We start from the raw sequence: 21,834 nt of genomic DNA, 5'->3' as shown, positions 1-21,834 counted from the left end.
AAACCTGCAGTTACCAGGTGTGGCCACAGGTGTCGCCAGAAACTAAGAGGTTAGGTTTTCATAAAACAACAAAATACAGATTTATATAACAGAAATCCTGCTTCCTCATCTTTGATCTACTCAGGCGTGATGGCGGTTTTGTCTGCAGTATTTTTGATGTTTTGGTGTAGTCGGGATTTAACTGCCATAAATATTATTTATGTTCTCATTTTATGCATTTGCATAATGATGTTTATTTTTATGCAAATTGAATTGAATTAAGGCTGAAGAAGTTTTTTTGTTAGTAGACTAATTTCCTTGGGGGTGCAGCAGCCAGTGAGGGACTTTATTTTTCTTATGCTATGTTGTGTATGTGTCTTTATATGCATGAAACATGTTTTTAGTTGTGCGTTGTATGTTAACAGTTCGACGGTGGTGTAAACATCTGCAATGAAGAACTGCGGTCCGTGCCTATACCGAAGCACTGTAGCTTCGCACCCTTACTGGGCCATCGCTGGCAATGGGAGCCTGTATTTCCATGTCTTTTTAAAGTGTTTATCCTCCATTTCTCTCAGCTTGACGCCATCCAGTCTCTATCTTGGTGGTAGTAGTTGTAAAAATTCAAAGGAGAACTTTGAAGGCCGAAGTTAAGAAGGCCAGCATCGACCAGGATCATCCAGCATAACCTCCCATAACAACAACACTCTCTTTGATCTCTCTCCAAACCTCATCGAGTTGTTTTTGGTTTTTTTGGAGCCTGAATGAAACCTGCGTCCAGGTCTGATGTGAAGCAGCTTCCTCTGGGAGCAGCTCCATGCTGAAGTGTTGAAAAGAGGAGAAATAACCTCTAATGTCTCCACTCATTAATATTACAAGCTCTTGTCTGTGGAATCTCGGCCTGCTTTAACCACTAAATAATTCACACAATAAAATCTTTTCTTTCTCTGCCTCCCTCACACTCGTCTTTTCTTGGTGCCGCCTTAAGTGGAGTGGATGGACGAGAGAGAGGAGGCAGAGAGAGGTAGACCACCACCACCACCAGTATCTGATTTAATCCAGTTTACCGTCTCTTTTTATTTTGCAGCTGCAGAAAACTTCATGTTCGGCGGGTCGACCACCTCTGACTCCAAGATGGCGGCCGACAGAAGAGGCAAAAACGTTTCTACGTATGAGGAGGAGATGCAACAGATTTGAACCATATAACTGTAAGTAGCTATACTGAATTATACAGAGTTCCCATGTCAAAGTGGCCTTCAACGGGACGCCATGCACGGGATGAAGTGACGTCATGTCCACCAGCAGCTCCGGCTGGAAGGAGCAGGTGCAAACACAACAAACACACACTAAAAATAAAATAAAAAAGACATGGAACACTTTAATCAATCTGTGCCCCTGAGGAGAGACGGAGCGTCAATAAACCATGTGACTGTGCACGAGTAAAGGGAATTAATATCCTTTTGGTTTTTAACCCTCCTGTTGTCCTTCTGGGTCAAATTGACCCAATCTGTTCACTTCCTCCATCCTTCCTTCTTTCCTTCCCTTCCTTCTTTCCACAATCCTTTTTCCCTTGCTTCCTTCCTTCCTTCCTTCCTTCCTTCCTTCCTTCCTTCCTTCCTTCCTTCCTTCCTTCCCTTCGTCCTTACTTCTTCTTCCTTCCTCTTTTGATCCAGTTGACCTCCATCTTTCTTTCCTTCCCTTTTCCCTTCCTTCTTTCCACAATCCTTTTTGCCTCCCTCCCTTCCTTCCCTTCGTCCTTACTTCTTCCTTCTTTCTTGACCCAATCTGTTCCCTCCCTCCATCTATCTTTCCTTCCTTTTTCCCCTTCCTTCTTTCCTCACATCGTTCCCTTTGTCCTTCCTTCCTTCCTTCTTTCCCTTCGTCCTTCCTTCCTCCTTCCTTCTTTCTTTCCATTTGTCCGTCCTTCCTTCCTTCCTTCCTTCCCTTCATCCTTCCTTCCTCCTTCCTTCTTTCTTTCCATTTGTCCGTCCTTCCTTCCTTCCTTCCTTCCTTCCTTCCTTCCTTCCTTCCTTCCTTCCTTGACCCAGGAGGATATCAGGAGGCAGGATCAGACTACACAGTTTAAGGCCGATTTTCACACCATTTTGTCATGGCCAACGTATTTCCAGCGCCGGGCCCGATTATGAACGTCAGGAGTGACAAACAGACTGTACGACGCCCCGACGGAAAGTCTAGCATGTTAGATTTTGTTGCATTTCTTCTCCTAGGCTGACATCTCCTACGATGTGAACCTTGATGGTCGACCAATAGGATGACAGAGCATTGTTTACCCACAGTGAACATGTGCTTCATTATTCAAGACAAAAAAATTGTGCAGTCTCTGAACCCGGCCTTATGTTTTCTTTGATTTTTATTTGGATTTTCTTTTTGCGGCTTCAGAGGTTTGTGTCTCCTGGTGGGAAGCCGGTGAGGGATCGGGACAGTTGACATTGATTTGATCAGATATCTCTAATGGTGGGAGAGGTGATGGGCTAATTAAAGCTACAACAAACAGGTGTGAGGCCACTTCACCTGCACAACATGTCAGAAGTGGATGCTGGACCAGATCATCATTTTAAATGGAGTTAAAGAGGAACTATGCAAGTCTAGCCGTTTTTTCTCTGTGTCTCTAACCCTCCTCTCCTCCATGTGCGTTTGTTTCCAACGAAGCCGGTGAAAATTGAAGTCAATCCATGGAGCGGTGGATAAGGTTATTTATCATCTACCATGTTAACATGTGTATATCTGTGTAGTCGTATCTGTCATAAACAAGAGATTACGGGTTACGGGGCTCTGATCTTACAAGGTTGGTTTTCAGCCAAGAGACGCTAGGTGGAAGGCAGAGAGCCTCCATTCTCCCTGGAACTAGTTACAAGGCATTGATTTAACCAGAACTAGGGAAAAAAGAAGGAAAGTAAGATGGAGGGAGGGAACACTCTGGTTAAAACCTGTTGCCATTCCGACGGCCCGCCGGGTTTTAATCAGGGAGGTGTCACAGAGGATGTCACCAGTCACTTGAAATAGTCATGCCACATATCGTTGGAAAGCTAAAACTCTTGTGATTAAAGATATGCCGACCATTCCTAAATATAATCATCACAGCAACACTCGAATCAGACTATAAACATGCTAACAAAGTTCGTAAAAAGCCGATATAACTCACGATTTGTGTCAGGGCAGGCTCAGGATCACAGGGTTTCCCCACAAACTTGGTGTCGTTACATTCAGAAAAGTCCAGTAAATCCAATCCAGTAAAGTATTTAGTCCAAAACACACGGTTGTACCGGTAGATAACCTCATCCCGCTGCTGCATCTTATGAAATTACGCATTGTATATCCAGTAAATCCGTTTATTTCTCCTCATAAGTCCGGCGTTTACATGAAAACAATGTTTATTTCACTTTACAAAATGGCGCTGCCCTCTGACCTTTCGATTGACAGCTCACTCGACCAATCACAAGCTCCCTCTCTCCGGCTGCCGCCTGCAATAGCGGATGAGTGGCTGTGTCTCATGAGGAACATCCCCTCCGACAGCGCTGAATGGCTTCAGCCAATAGAAACGGATCCCGATGACAACTGTAGCATTGAATAGCCAATGAAATTACGAAACGAACGATGTGCTGCATTCACGGTCCCTGGGAAAAGGCAGCACCGCCATTTTCATGCGTAACTTTGCAAAAGCTGCACTTTGGCGCATGTATTGTTTGTCAATGGCAACTTTAGGAAAACGCCTAGACATACACTTAGAAAAACATGTGTAAAATACTCATTTTTAGCAGGATTGTTATCAAATTTGAACTGGGGCCAGGTAAGGCTTCATGCTGTAGTCCCATTGTGTTTTCCAGCTAAAATTCTCAGCTACACTCATCTTCAGGCATCTGATTGCAACAAAAAAATTCAGGCGAGAATAAAAACATTCTAATTCAGTGTGCTCCCACTTAGATTACTCAATGATAGTAGCACTTATAGTGATTATTTCAGTTTGGGGAAAAACTTCAGAGTGATACCTTTCAAAAGAGACCAAGCCCATCCATATTCTCCAAACAGTTCAAGAACAGCATTCAATTTACTTTGGGTACGCCTTGGATAGGCGAATATTACAGAATTTATAGGAGTGACTGAGGTACAAATCTTGCACAGTTCCTCTTAAAAAGGTGTACAGAAATGTCCTGTTTGTTGCACCAAGTTTCCACGAGTTGCTGCACGGATTTACCCGAGTAAGGAAAACGAATTTGATTGGTCGTTATCGATTGACGGATGACGGATCCAATATCAGTGGCTGATGAATTGTGTGCAGGGTGACGTATAATCCGTGCGCCTGCATTATCCAATGCGGAAAAAAAACTACCCCACTTACATCCCGGATTTACTCGAAAATAAAATTTTGCACAAAGTTTGGCCTACATCGTCTGATAGATGAGTTATTACTCTAATGTTAGGACCCACAGTGGAATCAAATTCATTCTCCTTTTCTGTACACCTTTAAGGGTCACGGCTCAACCACACCTCTAATCACAGTCAGGCCTGCAAATGGTCAACCACTTCCTTCCTTCCTTCCTTCCTTCCTTCCTTCCTTCATTCATTCTCTCCTTCCTTCCTTCCTTCCTTCCTTCCTTCCTTCCTTCCTTCCTTCATTCTCTCCTTCCTTCCTTCCTTCCTTCCTTCATTCATTCTTTCCTTCCTTCCTTCATTCTTTCCTTCCTTCCTTCATTCATTCTTTCCTTCCTTCCTTCCTTCATTCATTCCTTCCTTCCTTCCTTCCTTCCTTCCTTCCTTCATTCTTTCCTTCCTTCCTTCCTTCCTTCCTTCCTTCATTCTTTCCTTCCTTCCTTCCTTCATTCTTTCCTTCCTTCCTTCATTCTTTCTTTCCTTCCTTCCTTCCTTCCTTCCTTCATTCTCTCCTTCCTTCCTTCCTTCCTTCATTCATTCTTTCCTTCCTTCCTTCCTTCCTTCCTTCCTTTTCCTTCCTTCCTTCCTTCCTTCCTTCCTTCCACCCAACCTCAACACTTCCATCCATTAACATGTTTACATCACACATTATGATATGTTGTGGTCTTTTCTAGTGGTCAAGTTGTGTTGGTCAGTCTGTTCTTCTCCACTGTGGAACCACCTGGATTCATCCTCCAGGTATTATCTATCTATCTATCTATCTATCTATCTATCTATCTATCTATCTATCTATCTATCTATCTATCTATCTATCTATCTATCTATCTATCTATCTATCTATCTATCTATCTATCTATCTATCTATCTATCTATCTATCTATCTATCTATCTATCTATCTATCTATCTGTCTATTTATTTATTTATTTTTGCTGTGCGCGCCGCTGTGACGCGCGGTCACATCAAGTGGATGCGCTGCAACAGAGACAGGATGAGACCGGATGCGGTGCAGCAGCAGCAGCAGCAGCAGCAACAACACACACACATGCACAATTAATAATGAGCGGAGCTGCGCTTTCTTCCTCCTCCTCGTCCTGCTGCTGCTGCTCTGCGCCCGGACCAGCCGCGTCGCTCCGGGGCTGAAGGAGCCGAGGAACCCGCGGAGGAAGTAGCTACCACCGAGAAGATCCGTGGATTTTATAACAAAAACAAAAGAAAAGAAAAGAGAAAAAAACACTTTCTTTCTTTCTTTCGTGCGTGTGTTTTTATTTTATTTTGTGGAGCGAAGAGCTGAGACAAAGTTTGGTCTCACTCTGTCTCCACATGGAGCCGCGCTGGTCGAGGCTGTGAGGTGATGGTGAAGATGATGATGATGAAGATGTGAAGAGGAAAACTCGCTCGGCTCGTGCACTGGGATCTACCTACCTGGACTCGATCTGCCTGCGCCTTGAAGCTGCTCGTGCGCACCGAAGGAGAGGGGGGGAAAAGGGAAGAAATAATTGTGGCGCGTGTGGATGTTAAACGGCCGCTGAAACCCGACACCTGCACACACACACATACACACACACACACACACACACACACACACCGGACCGGAGGAGGAGAGAGACACGCGCGCCATGGCACGAGCCGGATCCTTGATGTGATGGGTGAGTTAAAGAGGGTGATGAGTCTGAGGGGGAGAAACCTTTAAAACTCTGGTTATTGATTATTCATCTCCTTTTATTTCAGTGTGTCAGAGAGTTATTGATCAAACCGCAGATTCCTCGGTTCACGGCACTTTTACGCGCGTAAATCATGAAGTTCAGTTCATGGAATAGTAAAGGAGACACATAGAACATAGACACCTGGAAAAGATGATTATGTATTGTCGGTGCATAGATGTTTATTGGATTTTGAAAAAAAAAAAATCGGAGGAAATTTCAGAAACATTTTATTCTTTTAATTATTTATCATCCAGAAAAATGATTAAATTCAAATATACTTAATAACATTCACAATGTAAATGTTTATATAGTGACCTCATCCTCATACTGTAATAAAGAGTGCTGATAATAAAAAGTTGACTATAACTTTTTTAAAAATCTGCCAATTTGGTTTTAATCAAATTAAAATAGCCTAGTGTTTTATTTATTTATTGGCTCCTGTTTAAGACACTGAAGCCCAGTTATTGATAATCCAGGTATTGATCAGTATTGGAGTGATCAATGACGGTGGTGGTTTTCTTGCTCCTCTGAGGTTGAACCAGCTGCGACAGATGAAGGTTTGGACTGTGGCTGGTGATTGGTTGAGCGGCTGTGTCGTTGTCGGAGTGGGGGAGATGGGGGATGTGTGTGTGTGTGTGTGTGTGTGTGTGTGTGTGTGTGTGGGTGGGGGGGGGGGGTGGAGGGCTCCGTCGCTATGGAAACCCAAATGTGATGGTTGATGGTTTGAATGGTTGTTGAGCTGGTGCTGATGAGAGGAGGCGGAGGAGGAGTTTTAAGTCGTGTGTCGTTCTGTGGATTAAATATATTTGATTTGATTCGATGGTGTGATGTCATCAGGTGTGACGTCATCAGGTGTGATGTCATCACCTGGTCGTTATTGACGAGGGAACAAACCGATCGGATCTTGATGGTCAGAGGTCAAAAGGTCACAGTGATCAGGATGGTTAGCTCGGTTGGCTTCAGGATAAGATTTTGATTCATGTAAAAAATAAATCGGCTACGTCCTCAACAGTCGACGTTTTTGACCTTTGTTGTCACGGTTACAGTCGTTGTAGTGTAACGGAGGTCTGCGGGTATAGCCACAGTGAAGAGAAGTGACAGTGACAGCTTGTGGCGGTTAGTGGTACTGAAGTTAAACTCACTCACCCATAAAAGACGTGCTAACCCACTCGCCAAGTGCAGCCATTGACCTCTTGGCAAAACGGTTAGCACGTCTTTTTTTTTCACTTTGGACTTGAGCGGTGATTCTTCATTTTCTTAGCTACGTCCTCCTGGATCGTTGCGAGCTCCGCCCACCATCTGGTCCTGATCGACCGACACCTTCCGCCAGATTTTTTCGGCCTCGACTTATTAACCCCGTACGTACCAGCCAGGGAGTCTGGAGACTGAAGGCCACGAGGTCTTTCTCCAGTCAGGATCCATTTTAGCGTCTGTTAAAACTCTTTTATCAGAAAGCTTTGATGAATATTTGATATGTTGTTGTCGTGTTTTATTTATTTATTCACTGTGTATGTGTTTCATTCTCCCATCTTATAGACGATATTCATTATTTTCCTTCTTCAAAGACTTCATGCAACAAAATATTTCACACAAATGCTTCAGATTCTGGATTTAAACAGGATGTAGCTAAGCTGTGGTTATATAGTTTCTGTACAATCTGTTTGGTATTTGAAGATATGGACGCGAGGACGAGTTTTAAAAGCGGCAGGAAGTGGTTTCAGGATCTGAAGGTAGAATTGACCTGTGACGTCATCCACCTTCGTCCTCCTGAAGATGATGAGTCACTTCTCCCCCGGCGTTTCTCTGTTCAGGCCGAATATCAGGAACTCATATTTAAATTCACTGTGTGAGACAAAGAGACGTGTGGACGCTGCTGCTGCTGCTGCTGCTGCTGCTGCTGCTGCTGCTGCTGCTGCTGCAGGACGTTTGACCCACAGGAGGAAGCTGTTGTCACATTAAGGCTGAAGAACATCTGCTGGCTTCTCTTTAGCATTTTAATTCTCCTTCTCATCTGCTTGATGCTCGATTAATTCTGCTTTGAGACCAGATTTTTTTTTTTTTATTGCATTAAACATGAAGACAAAGTGAATAATAAGATGCATAATAATGTCTCTGTTATGTAATTCGAAGATCACAAACAGATTCTGGACTCGTTGACATGTGACACGTGAAAAAGAGGAAAAACTGGCTCAGAACCTCGTGTCACGTCTTCTCTGTGTAAACTTCTCTCTCTTCTTGGCTCCAATTTTCTTTTTCTGTCTTAAAAAAAACTTTCCAGAGACAAATAAATATCGTCTGAGTGATGGTTTTAATGCTGAAGCCTTTTTTTTCCCCTCCATTCTCTCTCGTCTGTCTGTCTTTCTCTGATAAAACCCCGTCGGCAGCAGTATTTTTTTTGTTGTTGTTCTTATTCACCGGTGAAGTTACAGAATACATCGTTGCACTGCTTCTTATCCACGACGTGCAGGAAGACGAACAATAAAGCACGGTGAACAGTGTTGGCGGCTGCAGCTCTGCAGGGTGGAGAGCCGTTTTCTGCGCTGGGAGGAGGTTCACGCTGAAAGATGCTGAATGTTTAACGGAGACCAGAGGAGAGGAGAAAAAGATTCTCAAAACAGTATAAAAGCATCCAGAAGCTCTTTATAATCTGCAGAGAAATGTCTCGATCTTTGACCTTTAAACCTTTTGGAGCCTCTGTGTGACGTCACTCACAGGTTTCTGAAGCTCACAGTGAAGCTGCTGCACGGTCGCCATCTTGGCGGGGTCTGACTCCGCCCCCTAATTTTCCAGCTAATCCAAAAATGAGCAAACAGATTCAAGATTGAAGATAGTTTACCGTAATTGCACTGATAAAACAACACAATGAAATGAAATGTAGATTGTTTCCTAGCAACAACCCATCCATATAGCGCAGACCTGGGCATTTTACGGCCCGTGGACCATCTCAATCCGGCCTGCGACGTGCACAAAGAAAAAAGAAAAAAAGCAAAGAAAAGATGCGTTTATTGATGCGCGTTAATCAGCTGTTTGAAACAGTGACGCCCCGCGGAGCAGTAGCCTACACATCGCAGACAGAAACCTCCTCCAGGTAGAAGATCTCCTGCAGGACAGTTATGAACAGCTGCTCAGTGCTCAGTCTCTTTCTCTGTCAGACACCGGAGGTCCGGCGGAGGAGAGAGAGGAGCCGCTCTGCTGCAGGTTTTCTCCACAGCGGAGTTTCTGATCACCTCGACCTGTCAGAGGGAGACAACCCTCCGTCAGCCGAATCACGTCATAACTGCTGACCAGTGTGCGAAATACCCATCAATATTCGGGGGGGTCCCTAACTCGCGATTGTTGCGCAATACCGTTATTTTTTTTTCTTTTTATAAAGTAGGACTATAACATTACAATAAGCCAAGAAAATTAGCCTATAGCCTAAAAAGGAGAGGCAAAATTGTGCATTACAATGCAGAAAGTAATTGACGATAAATAGACGATAATTCAAATAAATAAAAGACAATAATTGGCACCACACTGGCGCACTTGAACAATGAATAAATGCCAGGTATAGGAGACTGGCGCGCGATCAGGGCAATGCAGAAACGAATAGACAATAAATAAAATACAACAATTAAAATGAATGAAAGACACCAAACTCGTGCACTCGAATAACAACCAACTGTATAAATCTGGAGATCGGAGACTGACGTGCAATTATGTGCACGACGAGATCCTCAGCCTGCAACTATGACCGATCATGTAGCCTTATCTAACAATCCATCTAGCAAATACGTTTAAACACAGCATTGAACACATCCACAAATCACATTCGTATAACGGGTCATCATAAAAATTGAAAAAGCACAGACAAATAGCTCACAACAGGCGCCTGGCCAAACAACACCACTGGGGGTTCAGGCCATAGTAGCCTATGCTGAAGCAGGCTAGCCTCTTACCTTAAGTTATTTTCCTGCCTTAATGTCAAGCCAAGGGTTGCGGTATTTCCATTACCCCACCTGCTTAGGTGTAAAAAAAAAAAGAAAGAAAAAGAAAAGCGGCCAATCACCAGTGCTAGCAGCAGGGGCTGCGGCATCGGCTACGTCTTCAGAGCACTCGGCCTCAACTTCACTTTCTTCGGCAGAGGGTGGAGAGGAACGGGATCCTCTGTTCTGATAGCGAGTGGGCTCGACTCCTGCGCTGGGCTGGCGCACATGGCTAATTTGCATAATGCGCAGGTGACATGGTTCAGCTTAATGTTAAACGAATACATGTTTTGAATTATGAATACTGGACATGGTGATCTTAAACACATTTAATTGACCACAATAAAATTATTGTATTATATTATATTATTTATTTTTTTGACAAGATTGAGACCCCCCTCAGATTTTGCTTTTGAGTCTTTCAGGGGGTCTCAAGGGGTTAATCGGGGGGGTCCGACCCCCCCAAACCCCCCTGTATTTCGCACTATGCTGCTGACGGTTACTAAGCGCCATCACGACATAACTTCCCAAACACTGAAATTTAACAAACTGTGATTCAAAGAGCATTTTATGAGATCGCTGGCGATCTCATTCTGACGTGATCGGTGCAACCGTGACTGATTGTAGCCACGTGCGTCTGAAGCCTCCATCCACCAATGGTAACGCTTGTAATCAAATCAGTTATTTTTCACAGTTTTAATCATTTTCATGTTGGTGCTGTTAGTTACAGTAAAGCAGCAGCAAAGGAGTTGTGTGTTTCTTCATAAATAAAACATATTAATAATGAATTTTATTTGTAATGCACTTTATATTGAGCAAACAATCTCAAAGTGCTACATAAGAAAAAAAGAAAAGTAAAAGTTAAAATTTGGAGAGAGAACGTCTCCCCAAAGGAAACAACTAATGAAAGGCTTTTTTAAGCATTAAGTATAAGCCTAATATTTTCTTCATTAAGTGATGTAGGTCTGTTAAAGTTTGGGTTGTTTACAGAAATAGAACAGTCTCACTGAATCAGAACTGAAAAGGATTTGAGTTGATAAGGTGTCTGTGAATATTATTCATTGATGCAGTCATTTACTTAATGCTCAGTAAGTTTTGATGATAGTAAAACAATCTGCCTTGAGTCCATATTTATATCATAATACAGTATGTTTCTTCAGTGATCTGTGCTGGATATAGGTTGAAAATGCAGTTATATCGATTGTGGTCTGTCAAATAGCCTATTATAAAGCAATATGCCCACCAAATATATGTAGTTTAATATAATTCAGCAATAAATATCAAATGTTTCAATTCGATTTCGAATTGTGTGGCCCTTCGCTCACTTTATCGGAGTCAGTGTGGCCCTCTGGAAAAAATAATTGCCCAGCCCTGATATAGCGGCATTTCTAAGGAATAAATAATGTGATGTCTTGATTGCTAAGTGTATTTAAAGGGACAACGAGGAGTTTTGGAAAGCGAAGTATTTTCACACTACATTTCCCATGAGCCTCCGCGCGCACGGTGAAATTCTTGGACCGGTGCAAGAGAGACAAAAGCTAAAACATTTGCCAAGAATGTTTTTATTCATCAAGAATGAAAGTCGGAGGTTTGAAGACGATCAGATACCGTCGTAGTTCCGACTATAAACGGCGATTCGGCGGTGTTATTCCTATGACCCGCCGGGCAGCGTCCGGGTAACCGAAAGTAGGAAATTCTGGGCGAGTCGACCACTATAAAGACAAAACCATATATATTTATCGAAAATGGACCAATTAACAAGTGGGTAACGTAGATTCATCCACATTAATATGAGACTCTTTTAGAACAAAAAGCAAACTCCTCGTTGTCCGTTTAAGTAAATAAGTTCCTAATTAAAGGGATAGTTCACCCTAGAATGATATTTCGCTCATTATCTACTCACCCTCATGTGGACTAAGGGCTGGAAGAAGTTTGAGAGTCCTCCGTCCCTTCTCTGAGTTACAGGGGGTCTCAGCGTAGCAGTGCATGTCCATATAACGGTTGTAAAGGGACACCAGAGCTCTTCGTAAAAAAAACACACACAAAAAAACATCCAAATACCTCCATGCTGCTCGTATGTAATGTCCGTCTTGTGCTGAAGCCCCAAATTGCGTAATTGTCCCGAAAAAAATTAAATAAGTCTATATTTTAAGCTTGTTTGTAGCGGAAGCTTTTCGAAGCTCCTCTTCCTGGTCCGTCCAAATCTCGCGTGATTTGCGCCGGCGTCAGTGCGGTTACTGCGAATCACGCGAGATTTGGACGGACCAGGAAGAGGAGCTTCGAGAAGCTTCCGCTACAAACAAGCTTAAAATATAGACTTATTTAATTTTTTTCGGGACAATTACGCAATTTGGGGCTTCAGCACAAGAAGGACATTACATACGAGCAGCATGGAGGTATTTGGATGTTTTTTTGTGTGTGTTTTTTTACGAAGAGCTCTGGTGTCCCTTTACAACCGTTATATGGACATGCACTGCTACGCTGAGACCCCCTGTAACTCAGAGAAGGGACGGAGGACTCTCAAACTTCTTCCAGCCCTTAGTCAACATGAGGGTGAGTAGATAATGAACGAAATATCATTCTAGGGTGAACTATCCCTTTAATATCCAGTCTTCTGTGTATCATAGAGACCTCGATGCATTTTGGTTTGTTGGCAGCACTGGCTCGTTTTGTCTTTCACTCCAATTATGCAGAATTTAAGTCCTTATTTAAAATACTAACAAGTGAGAAATTAAATTGTTTAGTTGGAGACTCACTCTAGTGGTCAGGATAGGAACTGCAGCTTCTCGCTAGATTCATTTTTCAGTCTTGGACGTTGATGCTTGTTTCCAAACTGCCTCATTTCTTGGTCCTTTTTTGGTGTCAGACCTCTCAGATCCACAGTTAAGAAGTTCAGAGATGTAATTACCAAACAGCAATGTGACTTGTATTATTTGTTGGAGGTTTTCAGATCAATGACGATTCACCACCATCAGAATCAAACCTGCTAATATCTGCACTTTGCTCAAAAAGACTTTCTTTTATTTATTTATTTATTTTTGACTTGGCTGAATTTCCAGCAGAAATGTGTCTGAGTCGCAGCAGATAAAAAACGATAAAAATCGATTTGTTCGAGCTGTAAAAATCCACAGTAATAATGTTGGCAGCAGAAACCACTTGAAACCTTTTGGAGCTGGACCGTGGAGTCGTAAAACTTTACAGCAGTATCATTATCGCTCTGACCTCCTTATCCCTCTGTTTCTCCCCCTTCCTCCTCCTCCTCCATCTGTCCCCTTGTTTCCTCTCCTCCCCTGGTCTCCTCTTCCCCTCGTTTCCTCCTCCCTCAGGCTGTTGATGGAGAGGATTTCGAATGTCAGCCGGGACAGTGGTCATCGCAGGAGGAATTCTGGCTGCAGTCATCTTACTGACCATCGTCGGTGTACTGTGTTTATGTAGGTTGCAGGTACGACTGTTTCACTCTTCACTGGACATCCGATGTTTAACAGAAAGAAAGAACACACCAATCACAACTTTTACTGACTCCAATGACAAGTTACGTATCTGAAACGCTATGTAACGATAAATCATAACCAGATTAAGGATAGTAATGTGCCCAGTATTGTAAAAAAAAAAAAAAGAGATCTGCAGATCTGTCTGGAGAAGAAGCCGTTGAGTCCAACTTCCAACTTCCAAACCAATCCCAAACTTTTCTTTTTTTTTTTACATAGTTGGGCTTAACGTCATGACGACAGAAAAGCGATGTCTAGCAGCCTTTGTGGCGGTCGACCACCGGAGAGCAGAGATCGCAGTGTTGCTCTCACATTTTCATTGGAAAAACCAGCAAAAGTCCTTAAGACGATGTCACTCATATAAAACTACAACAACCACATTTGTTGACATGTTTTCCGTCACTTTGCATACAACATCTGGATCTTTGCTCTGATTGGTTTGAACGTCTGTGGAACGGTGTTAGTCCGTTGGTCACACCTCTTGGACGAAATTAGATCAACAGGTCATAGATAAATTGGGGTTTTCTTTGTAAAAGTTCTCCAGGTCGTAAATATATTCATGTCAATCCACAACAGACGAGCGTGTTTGTTAACGTTAGCATGCTAGCTGCAACATGGCGACCCCCTTGTTAAGATCCGATCAGATTTTGGTATTTCGTCCAGCTCGTAGCCAGACAACCAATCAGAGCAGGGTGAAAAATGATTCCAAAACAGGTAAAGGGAACATGTAGAAGTATTTCTGAGCTTTTCATTGTTGTCTTGGATAAAGTATAGGTACTCACTTGTTGGTCATGAATTTGTTTAACTTTTTTGCAGGCAAGGACCAAAAAATGCTAAAAGAAATACAAAGTAGTATCAGCAGATGTGCTGTAGTTGAAGTTGTGTTTTAGTCTCATGCAAAGCAAAAACCTTGAGAAACTAGAGGAGGATGCCTTTCAAATGGGGTCATTCCTATGTTCCCACAGCCTTAAGTTCCAACATTTCTAACTTTTGTTGTCACTAAAAATTAGGCCCTATGTTCCCACAGCCCTTTGGTCCCACCATTGGTTGGGTTTAGGCAATGAAGAAAAGAGTTGGTTAAGTTTAGTAAAAAGACCCGGTAGAGGCTAGACAGGCAGATAGATAGAGTCCAGATAGGTAGAGAGAGTCCAGTGGGAACATAGGGCCTAATTTTGAGCCAGTGGGAACATAGGGCTGTGGGAACATAAGGCTGTGGGAACATAGGCATGGACCCTTTCAAATAACATCTCATGAAGGTGTTTGGCTTTAAAGTTAGGTGTGAGTTGAAGGTTCAGGTGCTGCAGCCGGTGCAGACGATGGTTCTTGTTCTGCTCCGGTGAAGAACTGGTTCAAATCTCACCGATGCTGCAGATCAGAACGAGGACCGTCGTCTCGTCTCCGGCTGCTGCTAGCGAGCTAGCTCTTTACACTTTAAAGTTGTGACACTGACTCAGACCTGTAGTTCTCTCTCTCTCCTTGTGTTTAACTGCACCAGTATTACTGCTGTAAGAGGGAGGAGTCTGAGAAGGGGGAAGAGGAGGAACCGGAGCTCGCCACCATGTCGCCGTCCCGCCCCCTGGCTCTGTCCGCTCCTCCGACGCCTCCGACGCCGGAGCGCTACAGCGACGAGCCGGACGCCTACCCGCCCACCTTCCTGACGGAGGCCAACGGGCCGGCCAGCTTCTCGCCCACCCCTCCGCCACGCAGGTGCCAGCGCTCGCATGCCTTCTGCCCGTCCTGCACCCGCTGTTCACTGCCCTTCTACCTGCAGCACCCGGAGCGGCTGTGCAACGGCGGGCGCGGGATCAGCTACAGGACTGTGCAGCAGCAGGACCTGGAGCTGCCCATGGACCTGGCCAGCTTCTACCAGAAGCTCAACCTCATCCGCTCGGTCACCATGAGGGAGGTGGTCACCCACAGCGTCAGCACCGACGTCTAGGAGCAGCCGGCGGGACGTAAAAACACACACACACCGCTCTGACACCGAGTCAGTGCCAGGCAGCTGTGCTGTGTGTAAAGATGGACGAGCTCCGCAAGAGTGAAGCCATAATCTCCCGCTTCGCCCCCTGGTGGCTGGTGGTGGTAGTAGTATACATCATAAGACCCGCCCACCTACAAAGACAATAGATGAGAGTAGCAAGTGAAGTGAGGCCACGCCCCCATTCCGGTGAAAACAAACTGCTGGTTTTGACTGGTGATAAATACAAATCCCGCCGTAGTCCGTCTTGATTTGGCCTGGAAACCTCCTGCAATAGCTAACGTTTGTCAGGCAGACAGCTATATCACGTCGTTTTACCGAAAAAATTAAAGATTTAGGCAATGTATGTCCATAAATCCTACCGGAGAATGAGCCCACTCAGCGGCGAGAGGTGCGGTATATAACGCTGAGTGAAACCTGTCACTCAACTGCTGCCGTAGTGCAGTGGGTAGAACTGTTGACTTTGATACGGGCAGCTAAAGATCGAAAACCGTAATATTTGTGATTTTTTTTCCCCCTTGTATATTAACCATGGATAGATCCATGATATTAACCCACACATTGTGTACAATTTTAGAACGATCCTTCGGAAAATTTCGGAATAGCGGACCTTCGAAATGGCGGTCAACCCCCCTGAATGGTTTACCACACAAGCACTATGGACTAACCGGGACCCACAGCTTGCCATTTTTGTCCATTCTTCGTAAGGCCTGAAGCAGTAAATCTCTTCTTTACCTGTCCCATAAGGGGAGTAGGGAGAATCTTATGTTAGGTTCTTTTAAGTTGTTCAACGAACAATATACCACACAACAACTCTTTGGCATTGTGGTTTTTTGTATTAGCGCCTATGGAACACACTGAGGACTTCTCCTTTGTTTTCACCGGCGAGGGGGCGTGGCCTTTTACGTGACGTAGGGTTTCTGTCTTCTATAGAGAGCCTAAGCGGAAGCAGGAAGTAACTTTCACCATGGGACCTCAACTCGGAAAAAGTCTCCATGTAAGTGAACGGGAGTCAAAGTTTTATTTCATGATCCGATTGAATTGTGCCATGAGAAGAAAAAATGTCCTCTACCTGTTTAAAACATCACGTTTCATGAAGAGAAATCAGCAGTTTGTCGTAAAACTATTGTAGAATAAAATTCCGAAGAATCCGTAACCAGAAAGACTACAAGTCGCGTAGGTGACGTCACACACCAAATGCCGCCCTTTCCCGTGTCAGTTGGTGACGTATTTTTTGTGGGACACCAGATCTGTAGTCCGTAGAGCAGTCTTCACACAAAATACATTCTTCCGTTGCCGTTTTACGATAAACTGCTGATTTTTTCGTATGAAACGTGATGTTTTAAACAGGTAGAGGTCATATTTTTTTTCTCATGGCGCTATTCAAGGGCGCATGGCGTCTGTCCGACTACCCATTTCTCCGACCGTACATTTCTTTATTTTTGCGTCCATTAGTCCGACCTCCCACTTCTCCGACTTAAGTAGCCCTAACCCTTAACCTTACCCTAAACCTAACCTTAACACTGTAGAATGGGTAGTCGGAGAAATGAGCCGTCGGACTTTTGGGCAGTCGGACTGATGTATGCTCCCCGCAATTCAATCGGATCACGAAATAAAACTTTCACTCCCGTTCACTTACATGGAGACTTTTTCCGAGTTGAGGTCCCATGGCGGTGTTACTTCCTGCTTCCGCTTAGGCTCTCTATTGCTGTTGGTTTATGTCGAAATATTTTGGCTTCATTTTTGTGCAGCAGGAAGAGTTGGAGACCCGGGCGTCCATCTTTGCACACAGTCGTCGGTCGGTAACTCAACCAGTAACGCGAGCTACCGTGCTGCTAAATGTCAACACTGAGGGCTTTTACGTGGCAGCCATGTTGGACATCTACTGTACATCTCTATAAAGAAATTTGCAAAACATTTAACAAGTGTTTCTGAAAGGACTTGAACAGACTCGTTTTTGTCAGCTACGACTTAAAAAACCCATCGTTTTTTGGACGAGTAGCCTACGTCTGATTTTGTGTTTTAGCTAGTTAACGTAACTCTAACCGAACGTGTGTCAAAGTATAAACAAGTAAACGAGTACAAATTTGAACTTTTGTCAGTAAAAAATTTAACACAGATTTTGTTTTTTGTTTGAATGCACCGCACACAAGACAGAAAATGGACGTTAAAAAAAGATCCTAAGGTTCAAAGTGTGAACCGGACTTTGATGAAGGAGCTGCGAGGCTAGTTAGCGAGCTAGCTAACAGTGTGATCTGGTTTAAAGAAGCTCTGGTCTTTTAGCCTCAGTTATTCTCTCTTGTGGACACGCACATGGACATCTGTGGACACATGTCGTAACGCTACGTCATGTAGCCAAACACACAGTTGACGGATCCACTCGGACCCACTGGACTCTTAACTATGAGACGAACAATTACTGTCAACGAATCCCATGTGCGGACCGAAACAAACAAAAAAAAAACGTGTGTGTGTGTATGTTTCCAGACCCTGATGTGTGTTATTCCTCTGTGCCATAGAGCTCCATTGTTGTCCAAAAGCTAATAAAACACATCAATGAGCCACACTTTGACTGGGTGATGTGTTGCTTCTTTACCATCAACACTACAGCACCGAGTGGAAATCAATCAATCCGCTTTTGGAAATAGCCCCACTGTTACAGTAGGTTACTTCATGCTATAGTAATGTTATTGTTTTTTGGCTAATTTAGGAAATTACTGAGTCTTTTTTTGGAATAAAACCAAATTTATTCATTAATGAGGCTGAAAGAGACTCACTGAATGACGACTGAACTGTTCAAGGTTCAGGTCTTTTCATGGGATTTGTTGACAGTAAGAAAAATATTGTATAGTTATATAAAACCAACCTGATCCTTGACCTACATAATATATTGTATATATTGATAAAGCTGAAGTCTTGGACTGACATTATACAATTTATATTAATTATCCCTTTTCTTTTGTATTTATATCCTATCTTTTCTGTCAGGATGAGACTGTTACATTAAGAAAACAAGATGCATTTAAAGGGCTTTTCTGAAGCGTCATTGATCTGATGACGTCCTGTTGCACTGTAAAACAGAGTTTGTGTAAAATCCCAAAGTGTTTCGCTCCAACATGAACATTTAAGAAGAAACTGACACTTGAAATAGCTTTTAACACTTAATACTGTAACACATTTAGGATTTTTTCTCAATGATAAAGTAGTCGATGCTCTGAGATTTATAATATTTTCTTTTTTTGGTCACAAAATAAAACAAAAGTAGAAGCATCAGAATATACTGTACATACATATGAATCCTGTAGTTTGTGGACTGTTTACCTGGAAAAAAAAAAGGGTACATACAACAGACTGGATTAAATGTGTTGTAAACCTTTTTACTTCAGTTATGTTTTTATCAATATGTGTTTTTATTCCACCCAAGCAGCAGCAGCAGCAGCTCCACCTGTTAAAGGGATAGTTCACCCAAAATTCAAATTGCACTCATTATCTACTCACCCTCATGTCCTCCGTGGCTTCTCTGGCTTACAGGGGGTCTCGGCATAGCAGTGCATGTCCATATAACGGTTGCTAATGGATACCACTTTTCTTCATAACAAAAAGACACAAAAACTGCTGCTTGTATGTAAAAGCTTGTTTGTAGCGGAAGCTCCTCTTTCTGGTCCGTCCAAATTGGTCCGCTACAAACAAGCTTGAAATATAGACTTATTAAATTTTTTTCGGAACAATTTTGCATTTCGGGGCTTCGATACAAGACGAACATTACATACGAGCAGCATGGAGGTATTTGGATGTTTTTTGGTATGTCTTTTTGTTACGAAGACAGTTGGTATCCATTTGCAACCGTAATATGGACATGCACTGCTACGCTGAGACTCCGCTGTAACTCAGAGAAGCCACGGAGGACTCTGAAACTTCTCCCAGCCCTTAATCGACATGAGGGTGAGTAGATAATGAGTGAAACTTGAATTTTGGGTGAACTATTCCTTTAAATGTTTCAAGGGTTTGTTTTGCATCAGTCGATAGTTGAAGAATCTCTGCAGCAGAAATCAGTGTAGAGCCACTTTTAAATGTTGTTTCAAGATTCAAGATTCATTTATTTGCCATTTTACGTTTAAACATAATTGGAACATTCTGTGGTGATGTGTGCGTGTTCATTTCTTTTCACATAAATAAAAAAAATTGTTCCTCAGATTGAACTGAACCTGGTGCTCCGGCTGCTTCACTGGATGTTTCTACCGCTCTGCAGCCCAGCAGACAGCAGCTATCAGAGCTGCTGTCTGCTGGGCTGCAGGACGGCACTGACACCGACCAGCAGGGGGCGTCGGCTGCTGCTGCTGCTGAGTCAAAGTCAAACTATTTTTACATCAGAGATAAGCAGAGAGTCATCAGTGCTTTCTCTGCATCCATGCAGCAACACAATTATCTTCACATTCATCATATTTTTAATGTTACAACCTGAGATGGGGAGTCATCGCAGTGAGGTTGCCAGTTTGGATCCAGACACAATTATAAAGAGCTTTTTAACCACGGAGCTCAGTGTCATGTGATTTTAAATGATTCTGAATACACGTCATAAAAAACTGGAGCAACTGTCTCAAATTAGGGAGTTACATGTTTATTCTTCTTCTCTGCTGTCAAATAAAAAACACAAAACTAATGAATGTTTAAATGTTTTGATTTTAAAAGTTTCAACGTTTTTCTCTTTTTCTGTTTTGCTTCAGCTCCTCCTTTATTTTGTTTTTCTTCATCTCCGTCCTGCTGACAAAGACATTTGAAGCCTCACAAATGTTTGTGTTAAAGCTCCATACGGTATAAAGGTAGATGTTTGTGTTAAAGCCCCATACGGTATAAAGGTAGATGTTTGTGTTAAAGCTCCATACAGTATAAAGGTAGATGTTTGTATTAAAGCTCCATACAGTATAAAGGTAGATGTTTGTATTAAAGCTCCATACAGTATAAGGGTAGATAGACCAACATTTCAAAATAAAATACATTGGAAGAAGAAAACATGGAGCTTTAAATCTGGTTAAAGTCCTAAAATCTTATTTCTACATTGATCAGATTATATACATAGAAAAATAAAAACAGACAACAAACACGTTTGTTTGAACTGTTATTTAATTGAAATACAAGTCAGTACCATTAGGTTTTCAGTTTATTATCAACAGTACACAATCTCCATACTTAAGTTTTTGTACAAAGAGGTATCAGTTATATAAAAACACAGTACGCAAAATAGTTAAAAATGAGACGTACATGTAACACGTCTGAATACGTTTCAACCATACTTCAAGTGTCAGGAATCTTTCTGCCTGTGTTTCGTATTAATCTCCCTCCTCCTCCTCTTTCTCTTCCTCCTCCTCTTCCTCCTCCTCCTCTGTCTCACACACACACACACACACAGGCCAGAACTGGCATCAGTTGAACCGATGAATAACCATCGGCTGGCATCAGGAGCGTCACGATAAATGAAAATGTGCTATGACTAATAAATATGCTTCCACGTCCCGCAGGCGTGCCGGCACGGCGCCAACCCACATGAGGGGGGGGGGGGTAGAAATGTACATTAGTTTAGTTGTACTTCCTGTTGGGGGCTCAGGAAAAAACAAAAAAACGACAACAAAACATAAAAACATAATTAAATAAACAGTATCTGTATTAAATATTCTAGCCATGCAGTATATTCAGTTGAGAAATAATTTAATAGATCTTTTCACTGCAGCGATGAACGACGAGCTGCTGACGATGGAGGTTCGACTCCTCGGCTCCGACTACAACTCCACCTTGTTGTTTGTTAGAGGAAGATTTTTTTTTTTTTCACTCAAAACACTCAAACATTCAAGTGATAAATAATCGGCGTTGACCGACACAAACAGACGAGATGAACGAGTCCCAGATCAATTTGGAAAACGATTCAGAAAAATCACAGATGAACGAAAGATTGACATCATTTTCCAATAATTTCTGAGGAGGTTCTGGAAAGAAGTTTGTAAATTCATTTAACAAAAGTGTCAAATTCACCTTTGACCCTCAGACTTGGAGAAGGAACAAGGTTGGTAATAATTTAATTAAATCTGAATGAAAACTTTAAATTTATTTCTTTATAATCTCCTAAAATGTTTCCTGGAGAAAAGTTTCTAATCAAACATCCAATCAAAAATAAAACATCATTTTCTTTTTAACTTTGAGGAAAACTACTCAGAGAAATAACACTGTTGTCTTTTAGTTTTTCTTTTCTTCTTCGATACGTTGATTTTCATATTTTTCCTTCTCTGTTTCTGTGACGTACGTTGGCCCAGAAGTCTCAAACTTGTGCAAAACTCATGAGCTA

The 21,834-nt window shown here is 42.6% G+C and overlaps 1 protein-coding gene across 1 annotated transcript; it reads left to right on the top strand.

Moving 5' to 3' along the window:
* The first annotated feature begins 5,926 nt into the window (after nucleotides 1–5,926).
* On the top strand, nucleotides 5,927–15,465 carry fam163b (family with sequence similarity 163 member B). The gene is made up of 3 exons (XM_085788081.1): nucleotides 5,927–6,012; nucleotides 13,361–13,476; nucleotides 15,018–15,465. The coding sequence occupies exons 2-3, from the start codon at nucleotides 13,384–13,386 to the stop codon at nucleotides 15,459–15,461; spliced, it is 537 nt and encodes a 178-aa protein (XP_085644207.1). The 5' UTR covers nucleotides 5,927–6,012; nucleotides 13,361–13,383; the 3' UTR covers nucleotides 15,462–15,465.
* The last annotated feature ends 6,369 nt before the right edge of the window (nucleotides 15,466–21,834 follow it).

Source organism: Trachurus japonicus, chromosome 9, assembly GCF_045865225.1.
Source record: "Trachurus japonicus isolate A0001 chromosome 9, Traja_1.0".
NCBI lineage: Eukaryota > Metazoa > Chordata > Actinopteri > Carangiformes > Carangidae > Trachurus > Trachurus japonicus.
This window is presented reverse-complemented; position numbering and strand designations above follow the sequence as displayed.

Excerpts from the sequence above, each read along its gene's own strand:
- fam163b (XM_085788081.1), top strand. The coding sequence starts at position 13,384 with ATGTCAGCCGGGACAGTGGTCATCGCAGGAGGAATTCTGGCTGCAGTC. Across the intron at positions 13,477-15,017 it reads TGTGTTTATGTAGGTTGCAG|TATTACTGCTGTAAGAGGGA; the intron begins GTACGACTGTTT and ends TAACTGCACCAG.